Raw genomic sequence first — 14,868 nt, forward strand, 5'->3', positions numbered from 1 at the left:
ACTCATACCCTCCATGAGCAGGCCAACAAGGACAGCAAGAGGGGTGCTTGTCCCCACCTCCAGGTTAAGTAAAGCAAAGCTGAAGGAGGTCTTGGTTTGAGGTCTAACTCTTCCCTTGTCTCAGCTCAGCCTCTTGTGAACTCTTTAGACTTGCACAGGCCTTTACCCGTCTCTGAGCCTCAGCGTTCTGTCTGTAAAATGGGAACACTTACACAGACCACACACACCGTGAAAATGAAATAACATGTAAAAGGACCTCACCAGTCAGAGGAGTCAGTGTGCAGAGAACGCTAACGCTCTCAGGTGGCATACTTCCTTGGAGACAAAGAGTTTAAGAATTAGGGGCCTGGACCCTGCCGCTGACCTGCTCTGTGACTCTGAGACAGTGGTTTCCCATCTCCGAGCTTCAGATCTCCACTGGGCAGGCTGCTCTAGCCTCCTGTGTGCCTGGGCTGGAAAGGGAGTTGGTTTCCATCAGCTCCGTGGGCAGTCCTAGGCCACGGCTGAAGGGAATCTGACCAGCCCCCTGGCTCAATGGAACAGCTGGAAAAGACACAAACAAAACCCAGACCCCAGTTAGTCCAGAACTGCCTCCCTCTGACCCAGGTGAACTTGTTGAGGTCTAACCTGCCTATGACTTGGCCCACCCTCTGCACATGCTGCTCCTTCAGCCTGGAGGCTCCGCCCCGTTCCTACCCGCCAAAACTCAGGAGTCCCCAGCAGAAGGTTTTACACACAGGCTTCACCCATGCTGACCCTTCCTCCAGGCTCCTGAATCACTTGTCCACAATACGTGCCTCCAGCCTGCACCTGTGAAAGGGTGACCTGAAGACCCGTGGGGTGGGGTCCTAGCCCTCCTTTGATGCAGGAGTGGATAAGTTCAGAGAAGTTAGGTCCCACAGTAGGTGGGAGGCCTTGTTCTCCAACTGCGCTCTCCTGGCCTCTCACCGGCTGGGGCAGTGACTTGATTCCTGTAGAGGCTGGGGAAGCGCTTAAAGGCAGGCAGTTATTTCTGAGAACGCTTATCTCCTGGGGATGTCAGTGTTCGAAAGACCTGTGGCTTGCTCAGGATGCCACAGCCCTTTCAGACTGAACGCAATAGCTCTTGGAGGAGTTTCGTGTCCCGTTCCCAAGCCCGCTTCGTGGGACAGTAGTGGCGGGATGGCCCCCGAGGACCGCGGATTGCCGACAGTTCAGGGAGGTAGCGGTTAAGAGGGGTCTTGCCGCTCCCCTCACCCCCTTCGCCCTGGGAAACCTCATCCCCAGCCAGCCATCTCGCTGTTCCTTTAAGGTCGGGCGCGGCACCTGGAGCCACCCGGAGCCTCTCCACCCGGGAGTCTCCGCCCGTCCGGCTGCCGGCCGCGAGGACGCGGATCCGATGAGAGGTGGGGCGGGCCGCGCGTCCCGGAGCCCAAGCGCAGGTTCCCCGCAGCCGTCTGCCAAGCCCGGGGCGGGGGCGGGGCTGGTCATCACCGTAGTCGACAGCCAAGCAGGACTCCGTGCGCCCCTCAAAGCCCCCACCCGGTGGCCGAACCCCTGCGCGGTGAAGGGGCCTTGGCACCGCTCCCACCGGGACCGGGACGGGACCCTTGGACTAGACCCGCAGCCGGACGTTAGAGTTTCTGCGGGGACGTGGAGAGCAGGGCTGGAGGACCGTCGCCGGGGCCGCCCCTACCGCTACGCGCCCCCAGCAGGCCGGAGGGACAGTCTTTCCCAGGTTCGCGCTGCCCTCGGGCTCGACAGCCACCGGTGGATTCGTCGGGCTCCTCGCGCCAGGACTACGCCTGACCCTACGGCGCGATGACTGCGCCCAAGGTGGGTATAAACTTCCTTAACCTCCCCCCGCCCCGCCTCCCGTCTTCAGGAGCAGCTAGTCTCCTCCTAAGCCAACCCTGACTGGTCCCCTTCCCTTCACCTTGACCTCAGTGGTTTAGTGCGCGGAGTTTGGACACCCAAGTCTCCTCCTAATTGTGTTGTCACTCGCTGGGTGGCGCTTGGAGCCTCAGTTTGCCCCAGGGTTATGGTGAAGATAGTTCAGAACCCTTCTTGTTCAGATGGTTTAGTTCTTTACAGAAAACTGGCACCTAAAGTTCTCTTGTTGGTAGTGGGGACAGTGGGATATTATTGTGCCCATTTCACAAAGGAGGAAACTGAGGCATGGAGAATCTAGGCAACTTACCCAGTGCCAGAGCCAGGGTTCCTCCTCTGTCCAGCTGTGTCACTACTTGCCAGCCTCCCATTTCATCTTCACAACTTGCTCCTCCCCAGGAGGCAGTAATTTGAGCTTAGAGATGTTGAGCACCCTGATCAAGATCACAGAGCAAACAGAGTGGCTATAGTCAAAGGGACATTACTTTACCTACAAAGGTCCGTCTAGTCAAAACTATGGTTTTTCCAATAGTCATGTATGGATGTGAGAGTTGCACCATAAAGAAAGCTGAGCGCCGAAGAATTGATGTTTTTGAACTGTGGTGTTGGAGAAGACTCTTGAGAGTCCCTTGGACTGCCAGGAGATCCAACCAGTCCATCCTAAAGGAAATCAGTCCTGAATATTCATTGGAAGGACTGATGCTGAAGCTGAAACTCCAATACTTTGGCCACCTGATTTGAAGAACTGATGCATTGGAAAAGACCCTGAGGTTGGGAAAGATTGAAGGCGGGACGAGAAGGGGATGACAGAGGATGAGATGGTTGGATGGCATCACCAACTCGACGGACATGCGTTTGAGCAAGCTTTGGGAGTTGGTGATGGACAAGGAAGCCTGGTGTGCTGCAGTCCATGAGGTCACAAAGAGTTGGACACAGCTAAGCGACTGAACTGATAGAGGGAGTGATAACTCTAGCTGGTGGGAGGTGTGGGTGGTAGCAGCAGAAAGGCTTCTGCGAGGATGTGGTGTTTGGCATGGGTCTCAAAGGGGGTTGTGAAATGAGGGCCCTGAATGGGGACAGAGGGCTCTCCAGGTGGAGGGAGCAGCAGGTGTACAGGGCCCCAGGTGGCAGGAACTTGGGTGCATGGATTGGAATAGGAGGGACCTGGAAGGAGGGGGCCAGCCTGGAAGCCTGAGTGCTGGATTGGGAAAGACACTTCTCTGGGGCTGGACTGGGGTCATGCCCTCCAGGGCAGGGAGCCCTTCCTTCCTCCCCTCGATCAGGGTCCAGGGTACACTCCTGTGAAGGGTGAGTAAACTGCCTGAAGACCACCTCTCTGAAATGGACCAGGGGAATCTTGGGCGAGCACATCCTGCTGATAATCCATCAGAGCCCCGATCTGTAAAAATAAAACTACCGCACAACAGGGCAGTCTGTCCTTCGTCCAGCAGACACTGACAGCTTCCACCACCCAGGGGTGGCAGGTCATTGTGTGCTCTGCCTGCCCATGGAGCGGGGGAATCCACATGGAGAGAGGGTGACTCACACAGGAGATGACACGGCATCCAGTGAGACCATGCTAGGGGTGATCCAGGGGCTTCTCTGAGGTCTGGAAGCATTCGAGTCAGGATGAAGGGCAGGGTGTTTTAGAAAGTGGGAACTGCCTGAGCTAAAGACTTACAAATGCATCTATTCACAGCATGGTCTCAACTTTATATACTGAAAAATACAGATCTATCTAGCTGTGCAGTCACAGGTATTTGAGTTAGACTAGTGTGTGTGTGTGTGTGTGTGGAGAAGGCAAAGGCACCCCACTCCAGTACTCTTGCCTGGAAAATCCCATGGACTTAGGAGCCTGGTAGACTGCAGTCCATGAGGTCAGGTCGCTAGGATTCGGACACAACTGAGCGACTTCACTTTCACTTTTCACTTTCATGCATTGGAGAAGGAAATGGCAACCCACTCCAGTGTTCTTGCCTGGAGAATCCCAGGGACGAGGGAGCCTGGTGGGCTGCCGTCTATGGGATCGCACAGAGTCGGACACGACTGAAGCGACTTAGCAGCAGCAGCAGTGTGTGTGTGTGTTAGTAGCTTAGTTGTGTTTGACTCTTTGCAACCCCATGGATTGTAGCCAACCAGGCTCCTCTGTCCATGGAATTCTCCAGGCAAGAATACTGGAGTGAGCAGCCATTCTCTTCTCCAATGGATCATCCCAGCCCAGGGATCAAACCTGGGTATCCTGCATTGCAGTCTTCTTTACCAGATTCTTTACCATCTGAGCCACCAGGGAGTCAGAGTAGACCTGGTTCAGATTTGGCATTGACCTCAGACAAGCTGTCACCCTTGCAGCTCCAGTGTCTTTGGGACCTAGTGCTGTTGCAAGGATTAAGATGGGGGACACCTGTAAATTGCTGGGTGTGGTTCCCATTCCCTGTAAATGCCCAGTACACTCGTGCTGCCACTATCATCAGGTATGCAGGCCAAGGGAGGAGGACCCAAAAGGAAGCATCCACTGTGGATTGTGCTCATCTCTGGTGGGCAGCATTAATGATATTTGCATTTTTATTCTCTTAGGTGGTTTTCTCCTCTCCTCCACAATGAGGAACTATTGCTTTTATAGAAATTTAAAAGCATCATAAGTTACCTTACAATGCAAGGGTTGACACACAAGCTGTATGCTGCTTTGGTAAAGTCTCTCACCTTCCTGGACTCAGTCTCAGTTCAGTTCAGTTGCTCAGTTGTGTCTGACTCTTTGCGACCCCATGGACTGCAGCATGCCAGGCCTCCCTGTCCATCACCAACTCCTGGAGGTTGTTCAAACTCATGTCCATTGAGTCGGTGATGCCATCCAACCATCTCATCCTCTGTCATCCCCTTCTCCTCCTGCCTTCAATCTTTCCCAGCCTCGGGGTCTTTTCAAATGAGTCAGTTCTTCACATCAGGTGGCCAAAGTATTAGAGTTTCAGCTTCAGAATCAGTCCTTCCGAAGAATATTCAGGACTGATTTTCTTAGGATGGACTGGTTGGATCTCCTTGCTGTCCAAGGGACTCTCAAGAGTCTTTTCCAACACCATGGTTCAAAAGCATCAATTCTTCAGTGCTTAGCTTTCTTTATAGTCCAACTCTCACATCCATACATGACCACTGGAAAAATCATAGCTTTGACTAGATGGACCTTTGTTGGCAAAGTAGTGTCTCTGTTTTTTAATAAGCTGTCCAGGTTGGTCATAACTTTTCTTCCAAGGAGCAAGAGTCTTTTAATTTCATGGCTGCAGTCACCATCTGCAGTGAATTTGAAGCCCCCAAAATAGTCTGTCACTGTTTCCATTGTTTCCCCATCTATTTGCCATGAAGTGATGAGACCAGATGCCATAATCTTAGTTTTCTGAATGTTGAGTTTTAAGCCAACCTTTTCACTCTCCTCTTTCACTTTCATTAAGAGGTTCTTTAGTTCTTCTTTGCTTTCTGCCATAAGGGTGGTGTCATCTGCCATAAGGGTGGACTCAGTCTAGTCATTTGCAAAACAAGAATTTCTTTTCCTGCCCGACCATCTGCCTCTGTTGTGGTCAGATGAGATGCCAGGTGTGAAGGGGGACTGTCAAGTGTCAATACATAGGTGAGGGGTTACTGTTACCGATTTGCTGGGGTTTTTTTTTCTTCCAGCTTTTCCTTCTGACAGCCTCTCCTTGCTGTCTTTGGAGAGAGTGTAGTGAGGTTCTTTTTCTCCCCCAGAGAAAATGCCTTGAGCTGGAGACAGGAGGCACTTGCCCCACTGACAGATTCACAGGAAGAGAACCAAAGGTAATTTACAAATGGCTTGTTTCTACATGCTTCTGGTGGCCTGGAGGCTCATAAAGATTGGGGTCCACTCCTCGAGCACCTCATTTCATGTATACATTTTATCTTTCTCGCTCACATGTGTACATACAAACACATACACACTATTTAAAAAAATTTATTTTTTAATTGAAAGATAATTGCTTTACAGAATTTTGCTGTTTTCTGTCAAACCTCAACATGAATCAGCCATAGGTATACATATATCCCCTCCCTTTTGAAACTCCCTCCCATCTCCCTCCCCATCCCACCGCTCTGGGTTGATACAGAGCCCCTGTTTGAGTTTCCTGAGCCATACAGCAAATTCCTGTTGGCTATTTATTTTACACATGGTAATGTAAGTTTCCGTGTCACTCTTTCCATACATCTCACCCTCTCCTCCCCTCTCCCCATGTCCATAAGTCTATTGTCTTATGTCTGTTTCTCCATTGTTGCCCTGTAAATAAATTCTTCAGTACCATTTTTCTAGATTCTGTATATATGCATACACACGTTTTTAAACACATCTGGAAATATGCCCTTTTGAAATCTAAAGTCTCACCTACTAGATCTTGAACACTTTGCCATGCTCTTCAGCTCCCCGAGCGCACTTTCCTGGTGGCTCAGAGGTTAGAGCGTCTGCCTGCAATGTGGGAGACCTGGGTTCGATCTCTGGGTCAGGAAGATCCCCTGGAGAAGGAAATGGCAACCCACTCCAGTACTCTTGCCTGGAGAATCCCATGGATGGAGGAGCCTGGTGGGCTACAGTCCACGGGGTCGCTAAGAGTCGGACATGACTGAGTGAGTTCACTTTCAGCTCCCTGAGGACTGTGTCTCTGAATGACTGCACAGCAGGGCGTTGTGCAGTTGTACCCTGTTAGGCTGGGCAAGCCCCATTTGGAAGGCTGACCATTAGTCTTCCTGAGGTCTACGAGTCCCTGGCCCTCTCCTTCCCTGGCTCAACCTGTGGAAGAGGAGAGGAGGACTCTGTATAGATGAGGAGACAGGTCAGGCGCAGTTGGGAGGCTTATCCCAGGACATGGCTGGTGAGCTGCAGAGTAGGGACCAAAACCAGACTCCAAGGCTGGGTGCTGCAGCAGCTGGCGTTCTGTATTCCCCCCCCTCTCCCAATCCCTCCCAGCTAGGAGAGGGGCATTTCACCCAACAAGGTTTATTCAGCAACACTGTTTCTCATTTAGGAGAATTTCTTTAACACCTGTTTATGGAGCAGCTACTATGTGTTAAGCACTGGTGGATAGAGCTGTAAACAAGGCTGATACAGACCCTGCCCTCAGGGAACTTGCTGTCTGGTGAGGACAAGACGCAAAGAGAAGTCAAACAGACAGATAACAGCTTGGTCAATGAAGGCCCAGGGAACTCTGAGTTTAAAGTGTCCCCTTTGAAGGCTTCTCGGGTGAGAGTCAAGCTGAGCGTGGAGAGGACATTGATGATAGCAAGTTACCAGGGAGAGGGAACAGCGTGTACAATGACCTGGATGTTGGTTTTGGAGAAATCCCTTCCCGTCTGTATAATCTGGAGCCAGGGTTCCTCCCAAGTGTTTTTTTCCACCCCCTGGGCATTTTGTTTTTCCTCACTGAGATAATACTGTGTGCTTAATTTGGCACCTAAGTTGGAAAAAGTCAGATATCATAAGAATTTCCCCCTGTTGTTAAATATCTGTGCTGAGCTTGATTTTTTTTTTTTAAATCAGTCATGAATATACCATCTAGATTTTATGCCATGCTTTATTCACCCTTTCCCTATAGTTGGACATTTAGGCTCTTTCCAAATTACGACCATTAAAAATAAGCTCACAAAAACCATCTTTTTGCATGAAATTTTGTTTTGTGTTGTGAATCTCAGCTCCAGGCTTCTCAATGCCCTTTCCCCACTGGCGCCGGTACCTGCCCTGGGTTTCAGTGTCTTCCTCGGTCCGATGGAGATTTGTTGTAGTTGTTGTTTAGTCACTAAGTCATGTCCAATTCTTTTGAAACTCCATGGACTGTAGCCCACCCGGCTCCTCTGTCCATGGAATTTCCCAGGCAAGAATACTGGAATGGGTTGCCATTTCCTTCTCCAGGGAATCTTCCCAACCCAGGGATTGAACCCAGGTCTCCTGCATTGCAGACAAATTCTTTACCAACTTAGCCACCAGGGAAGCCTATCAAATGGAGATAAGAGCATCACCCTTTCGAGATTGTGACCTGGGTGAAGTGAGACAACGCATAAGCAGCAAGCCCCTCTCCTGGCAGGCCTGGCGGACCCCACAGGATTCACTCTTCTCCCTCCCAGCCTGCAGGAGACACAGAGAGGAATCTCGTACCACCAAGCAGATGAGGCCTCTGAGTCCTGGGGGAAGGCTGGGCAGGAAACAGCCGCACTTACTGAGTCCTGCCAGGTCCCAGGTGTGGTGCCAGGGCCTTGGGACACATGATCTATGGCCTTCAGAGCAGCCCTGGAGGGCTGGGAGCCTCACCTCCATTCCACAGATGAGGAAGCAGAGGCACAGAGGAGTCAAATGTCCCCTCCGAGACTGCTCAGTGATCTCAGGCAGGACTAAACCCACATCTGGTACCCAGCAGGCCTCTCACAGGGCTTGTTTCTTCTTTTCTCTCCTTTTCTGTCCAGACTTGTGACAGGGCCCGCGTGGCCTCCACCCTGCGCTACTGCATGATGGTCAGCGGCACGGTGGTCCTAGTGGCTGGGACTCTCTGCTTCGCCTGGTGGAGTGAAGGAGATGCAGGCCCCCCGCCTGGACAGTCGGCCCCACCCACTGGATGCCCTGAGCCTGGGGCCCCCAGTGCCCTGCTCAGGTCGGTCAGCTTCTTCTGCTGTGGCGCAGGTGGCCTGCTGCTGCTCTTCGGCCTGCTGTGGTCAGTCAAGGCCAGCACCCAGAAGCTGCCTCGATGGAACCCATACCACCTCTCCAGGGACCTGTACTACCTCACTGTGGAGTCCTCAGAGAAGGAGAGCTGCAGGTCAGGTGCAGCTGCGGGGAGTGGGGGCCACAGGCAGGGCCCGGTCACACCATCAGGCATTTACTCAGCAAACTCCCATGGGGTTTCTCCTCTGGTCTAGGCTTTACCTATGCTTTGGGGTCCTGGAGGCTGATCAGCACTCCTGAAAGTGTTTTAAGTCCCTTGACAGAGGCAGGCTTTGACAAATCAGAGTAGTTAAAGCTGTGAAAGAGGGCAGACGTGGTCCTGTGGGACATGGAAAAATCTAGGAAGGCTTCCTGGAGGAAGTGGCAGTAGAGATTAGCATGGTATTGGGCAGAGTAGTGTAGGGGTTAAGAACTTACTCACAGGAGTCAGACCCATAGGGATCCTCTCCTGGTTCTGTCACTAACTAGCTATGGGACTTCAGGAGATTATGCAACTCCACTGAACCTCAACATCTCATCAGAAATGAAACAGGAGTCATAAGAATGACAAATGTAGCAAATGCCTGTATGGCAGTTGCATGTTGTTGAGTCGCTAAGTCCTGTCTGGCTCTTTGTGACCCCATGGACTGCAGCACATCAGGCTTCCCTGTCTCTCACTGTCTCCTGGAGATTTTTCAAACTCGTGTCCATTGAGTCAGTGATGCCATGCCATCCAAACACCTTATCCTCTGGCTCCCCCTTCTCCTCCTGCCCTCTGTCTTTCCCAGCATCAGGGTCTTTTCCAACGAGTCAGCTCATAGTACTTACCTGAGATGATGTAAACGAAGAACTCAGCCTAGAGCCTGGCACATGATAGATGTACAACAAATGTCAACTTTTCCTCAAGTGGATAAGGTGGAGAGGGGTGTCTTAAGCAGGCAGAGGAGTGTGAAAAGCCCAGGGATGAGGTAGGCAATGGAGGAAAAAATCTTACATTTACATAATATTTCTCATGTTCTTCTAAATCACTCCCTCCCAGGAGACTGTTTAGGCCTTTTTCCCTTAATCCTCCCTCATGGAATGTTAATACCACAGATATACTGTATATTTGGTCTGCATGTATATCTGTGCTTTATACATAAACACAGTATCAGCAAGATTCCCAGAACCAGTTTTTGCCCTGTTGAGAATGCGTGTATCTTACATGCTCTTATTATGTACTTACTCTTTCAACAAGCGTCTGCTGTGCCTGCATATGTCAGGGGCCTGCATGTACCTTCCCCAGTCCAGCCCACCTGCAAGGTAAGAAGTACTATTTACAGAAAAAGAGGGTGAGGGTTATACAGCTAGAAAGCGGCAGAGCCTGCGGGCTGTGAGGTGTGTGTTCGTTCCCCACACTACTCTGTAAGCACTGGATTTGCATGCACTAAGGGCTAAACCAGATATCCGTGAGTTGGCCTGGGACCCTGGGCACTCTTCTTCCCTGATTTAGAGAGGTAAATGCGTCCTGAGTTAAAGAAGGTAACAGATTAGTCCCTGCTACTGGCCTGGGACTCCCTGAGGTCACAGACAATAGAGTGTTCAATGGAAGTCCCTTAGTCCAGTGGTCAGGCCTTGGTTTGACTTTAGAGGGAAGGGCAGGACCTTGGGGCCTCTTCACTTCTCAGATGAGAAACCTGGGTCTCAGAGAGACCAGTGATCTATCTGGTCACTCAGTGAGTTATTGGTTGGAACCAGATCATGCCTCAGGATACCTGTCCTTCCCCGCCCAGCCTGACCTGAGCACAGAGAGTGGATGTTGTCAATACACACAGTCGTGTTGACCCAACAGGGTCCGGGCCACAGCTGCATGTCAGGTGGGGGAACTCAGCCTTATTTCCCAGCTGAGCCAGGGAGGAACTCACCCATTGCAGGGTACTCATGGTCCATCAAGTTCAGAGACCATGTCTTAGACTCAGAGCTGGGATGGCTTCATGTTGGTGAGGCTGCTTCTGCTAATGGTTCTTTTTTGTCCCTGGGGCTGAGCCATCCTGGCCCTCCTACTGAAAGCCCAGCATCTGGGCCCCATGGGAAGGTTACTTAGTTGTCCCTGCCTCCAGGCACCTTGTTCTCTGTGGGTAACTCCAGGTTAGAGACAAAGGCCGTCTAGGCTGATGGCTTGGTGGGCCCATTTCCCTCTTGGGGGCTCAGTGTCCTCATTTATTCATCTGCTTATTCTTTCATGCATTTCACCAACATTTACTGAGTACCTAATTCTGCAGGGCACTTACAATGAAGCAGTGGACAAAATAGACAAAACCCCTACTCTCAGGGGCTCCCATATAAAATGTGAGCCCTAGATGAAGTGCCTGGGTGGGAGGCCTCTGGGATTCCCCACTCCCAACCACAGTGAGAACAGCAGAAAAAAGCACGGGTCTAGTCGGACATAAGGCTGTCAGTGTCCACTCTTTCCTAAGCTGTGTGTTCTTGACTTAGACTCTCTGAGCCATATCTGGTTTTTCCCGTCAAACCTGGAATTTTCTCTGGGATTGCCGTTAGGCTCAAACGAGATGATAGATGGGGAGGTGTATTTACTGCAACACTCAGTCCTCTTCGTTTGCTTTCATTTGATGATGTCCTTTCATGCCCACTGATTTAAGCTTCGCTGCTTAAAAGGCAGTGTCAGGTCCGTTTTACAGATGAGAAAGCTGAGGTTTGGAGAGATCAGGGGTCGGGTAGGGGAGGTGTGACGGTTGGCGTGGGCCGGGGCTTGGCCGCTTAGTTGATGTGTGGCCCTAGCTTACCTGTGCGATGACTGACCAGGCTCGTCACGAATGTGAAATGAGATTAGAGAGCTTGAGTGGAGGGCAAATAGTGCTTCACCCCTGGCCCCTTTCCCCTTTCCCTACTGTTTGTCTGACTCAGCTGAATGGTGGAGAGGCTGGTGCTAGGCTCGGATCTCCTGTTGCCACCAGGCTCAGCGAAGCTTCCTGAGCACGGGGACCACAGCCTGCGGCCTGCCTGCCCCACCCAGCTGCAGGGAGCCACGTCCAGAAAACGCCATGAATGGGTCTGCACCTCAAGTGTGCCATGTGGTCCCCCTGCCTCAGGCTTCATGTTTCCTAAGTTTCTGGCTTTCGGGACCATGACTGTGGTGACCTGGGGCTGGGTGGGCCCAGCTGGCTAGGTGAGATGGTGTGAGGGCTACTGCACCTCTGCCCTCTAAGCAAACTTCCTGCTGTGGGCTGGTCTCACCTGGCAGCTGTGCCCTGCCCTGCCAGCTGTTGCCTGCTGAAGCAGTGCCAGGGGTACCCAAAGCCTGCCTCGTGTCTCCCAGGCTTGGAGAAGTAGGGAGTGGCTGGGGCATGGCTAGGAGGTGAGCATGGCAGGAGATGTGGGCTTCTGGAAGCCTAATCACCCACATTTTCCTGAGTTGTCAAAGCATTTTCCCTTTCCCTGAATCTATAAAATAGAAATTGTTATCTTCATGTTACGGATGAGGAAAAAGAGGCTCAGATTGGGTATGAACATAGCCTAGGTCACATAGCAATTGAACCTAGCTTGCCTGCCTCCAGGAGTGATATTCTTTGTCTGCCCTCACTTCAAATGACACTGTGAGTCAGAGGCGGGTGGGACCCCTTATCAGCTTCCTTGGCTGAAGTGCCCCGTGTTACCTCATTTAATCTTCATATGGTCCTGTGAGGTCGGTGCCCGTATCGTCCCTGTTTACAGATGCGGAAACTGGGACTCAGGTTAATAGAGTTACTTACTGGTTGCAAAAGTTTTCACTTTCATCTCAGGTTCACAGGATTTGTTAACAAAATAAGCCACTCGTTATATACAAATAAGTAATACGGATATTTATTAGAGAATTGTCTAACTTATTTTCAACATACTAACATTAAAAGAAAGAGAAATAGACCAGAGAATACATCACCAAATTGGGTTTTGACCAACATCCAGACTTAAACAGCGCTGGGAAGTCCCATGTTACAGCACATCTAGAGTCCCAGTTGGGAAAGGGTCGTAGGTAGCGGTCGGCTCTGTGGGTGAGACTTCAAAGACTGCAGTTTGGGGTTCCCATTTATAATCCCAGGATGGTGGCAAACTCACATCATCATCAGTCTGTGACCAAATTGCAGCTCTGACTTCGTGTTGCTGCTGCTGCTAAGTCGCTTCAGTTGTGTCCGACTCTGTGCGGTCCCAGAGACGGCCTCCCACCAGGCTCCCCCGTCCCTGGGATTCTCCAGGCAAGAACACTGGAGTGGGTTGCCATTTCCTTCTCCATTGCATGAAAGTGAAAAGTGAAAGTGAAGTCGCTCAGTCGTGTCTGACTCATAGTGACCCCATGGACTGCAGCCTACCAGGCTCCTCAGTCCATGGGATTTTCCAGGCAAGAGTACTGGAGTGGGTTGCCATTGCTGGCTTCGTGTTAATGTTGTTTATTTTGTCTTGTAAAACTTGGAATGTTGTCGTTAAGCCTGGGGCTTGGTTGGCCAGGGCCCCCTCTAGCGGCTCAACAATCTCAAGATTTCTCCTGCATCTTATCTATGGTGCTGCAAGTCTTGCACTCACAGCAGACAGTCACTCACAGTCAGGGCAGTGTCCAGGCAGGTTAGAAGCAAGGTCAGAGGCCTGCTCTGCTTTGGCTCTGAAGCCTAAACAAGACTATTCATTTAATTTCCCTAACACTGACCCATGATCTCCTACTGACAATGTGGCTGAGCAGGGAGCTGAACCAGCCAACGCTGTGACTCATAATCAACCTTAGAGACACTTGGGGTGGGAAGGGACCTCCAGAATCACCTGTCAGCCCCTGTATGTGGCAGTATCTTCCCAAAGCAGAAGCAGCCCAGACATAGGATCAGTGACATTCCTACCCCCAAGGTCCTGGGAAGGGAAGGAACACTGATTCCCCACAGATGATTCTCCACGGCCCTGAGAGGACGGAGGATCAGCCTCATTTCCATCAGCTTTGGTGTGGCTGGGATGCAAGTGACCTATTCTTGGAATCTAGAGGGCAGAGCCTGGTCAGAAGAGCCTGGATGGAGACTCCAAGGACAAGTGGGAACTGACTTCCCACCTCCCAGGGAGGTGGGAAGGACTTTCCCTGCAGAGAGAATTGAGGAGACAGAGGGTGTGACGAGCCCAGGTGGAGAGCTAACTGAATGGAGAACTGACTACAAGGGAGGGAGAGCAGAGTCAAGGAGCTGAGGTGGGCAAGGGCTGGCGGCTGTCAAGCTCCAGCGGTGTTCGCGGGCCCAGGGAAGCCCATAGCCTCCCTCCCCTTCTCCCTGGTGTGCCGTCGGGTTTTACCCCACCCCTGTTGATAGCCTCTCTTCTGTCCCTCTAGGACCCCGAAGGTGATTACCGTCCCCACTTACGAGGAGGCTGTGTGCTGCCCACTGGCTGGGGGACCCTTGATACTACCTGCGTCCCCTGTGGAGGAAGACCTGGAACGCAGTGCCTCGGGGGATGCCCTGCCTGGGGCCCAGCCCCCCTTGCCTCCACCTAGCTATGAGAGCCTCATCTTTGCTGCCGGTGGCATCTCTGGAGGGACAGCACGTGGGGCTGCATGCTCCCTCACGGGCCCTGTTCAGATTACAGAGGGTGGAAGTTAAAGTCTTCTAGCAGGCCTGGAAGCTGGAGACCAATGATGGGCTTCTTCTAAGTGTCTGGTCCAGTGCCTGGTACACACAGGCAGTCAACAAATACTGCTGACTGCTGTTTTGTTTTTTCTCTTGCTGTGTAACAAATGGCTGAAAATAAATCCATTTTATTATCTCTCGTGATTCTGTGGATTGCCTGGGCCCAGCTGGGTGGTTCTGCGGCCCCTTGTGATGTTGGTGGGGCTGCAGTCCCTGGGGCCCAGCATGCCCAAGATGCCACTTTCACGTGGCTGCTACTGTTGGCTGTCAGCTGGGAAATATTCTTGAGCTAATGAGGAAACTGGGGCCTAGAGGCAGAGCCAGGACTGGCCCAAAGTAATGCATTGAGTTTCGGTTATACCAAAAAAACATGAACTCTGAATTCAGACCATCTGTGCATGAGTTCCACCAGGTACCCGCTGAGGGACTTTAGACAAGTGACTGTACCTCTCTCTGCCTCAGTTTCCTCATCTGTTAAATGGGAATTACAGAGGCACCAGCCCCTACCTTAGAGAGCTGAGTTTTGAGCATTAAATGAGATGATAGCAGGTGACATTATGAGATCACACTGAACCTGCAGCTCAATGCTAATGTAGCAAACAATAAATGCAGCCTTCTGAGCCTGTGGCAGCATCTCTTAAGCATGCAGCGATTGTTGGATTTTGTTAGTAGAGGTGACCCCCCTCCACTAGG

At 51.5% G+C, this 14,868-nt stretch overlaps 1 protein-coding gene across 5 annotated transcripts; it reads left to right on the forward strand.

Moving 5' to 3' along the window:
- Positions 1-983: 983 nt before the first annotated feature.
- Positions 984-14,311, forward strand: TMEM61 (transmembrane protein 61). 5 transcript variants are annotated; one of them, XR_015159943.1, is made up of 4 exons: positions 1,289-1,815; positions 5,602-5,670; positions 8,314-9,850; positions 13,881-14,311. XR_015159943.1 is itself a non-coding variant. In XM_086390151.1 (4 exons), the coding sequence occupies exons 1-4, from the start codon at positions 1,801-1,803 to the stop codon at positions 14,146-14,148; spliced, it is 702 nt and encodes a 233-aa protein (XP_086246277.1). In that variant the 5' UTR covers positions 1,343-1,800; the 3' UTR covers positions 14,149-14,311. The 5 variants fall into 5 exon arrangements, 3 of the variants coding, with proteins under 3 accessions (XP_086246282.1, XP_086246293.1, XP_086246277.1); XM_086390151.1 differs by having other exon boundaries at positions 1,343-1,815; positions 8,314-8,663; XR_015159949.1 differs by lacking the exon at positions 5,602-5,670 and having other exon boundaries at positions 984-1,815.
- Positions 14,312-14,868: the final 557 nt, after the last annotated feature.

This window comes from Bos grunniens, chromosome 3, assembly GCF_055505025.1.
Source record: "Bos grunniens cultivar Pamir isolate PY7600 chromosome 3, Bosgru_T2T1.0, whole genome shotgun sequence".
Taxonomy (NCBI): domain Eukaryota; kingdom Metazoa; phylum Chordata; class Mammalia; order Artiodactyla; family Bovidae; genus Bos; species Bos grunniens.

Excerpts from the sequence above, each read along its gene's own strand:
- TMEM61 (XM_086390151.1), top strand. Across the intron at positions 5,671-8,313 it reads TCACAGGAAGAGAACCAAAG|ACTTGTGACAGGGCCCGCGT; the intron begins GTAATTTACAAA and ends TTTTCTGTCCAG. Across the intron at positions 8,664-13,880 it reads TCAGAGAAGGAGAGCTGCAG|GACCCCGAAGGTGATTACCG; the intron begins GTCAGGTGCAGC and ends CTGTCCCTCTAG.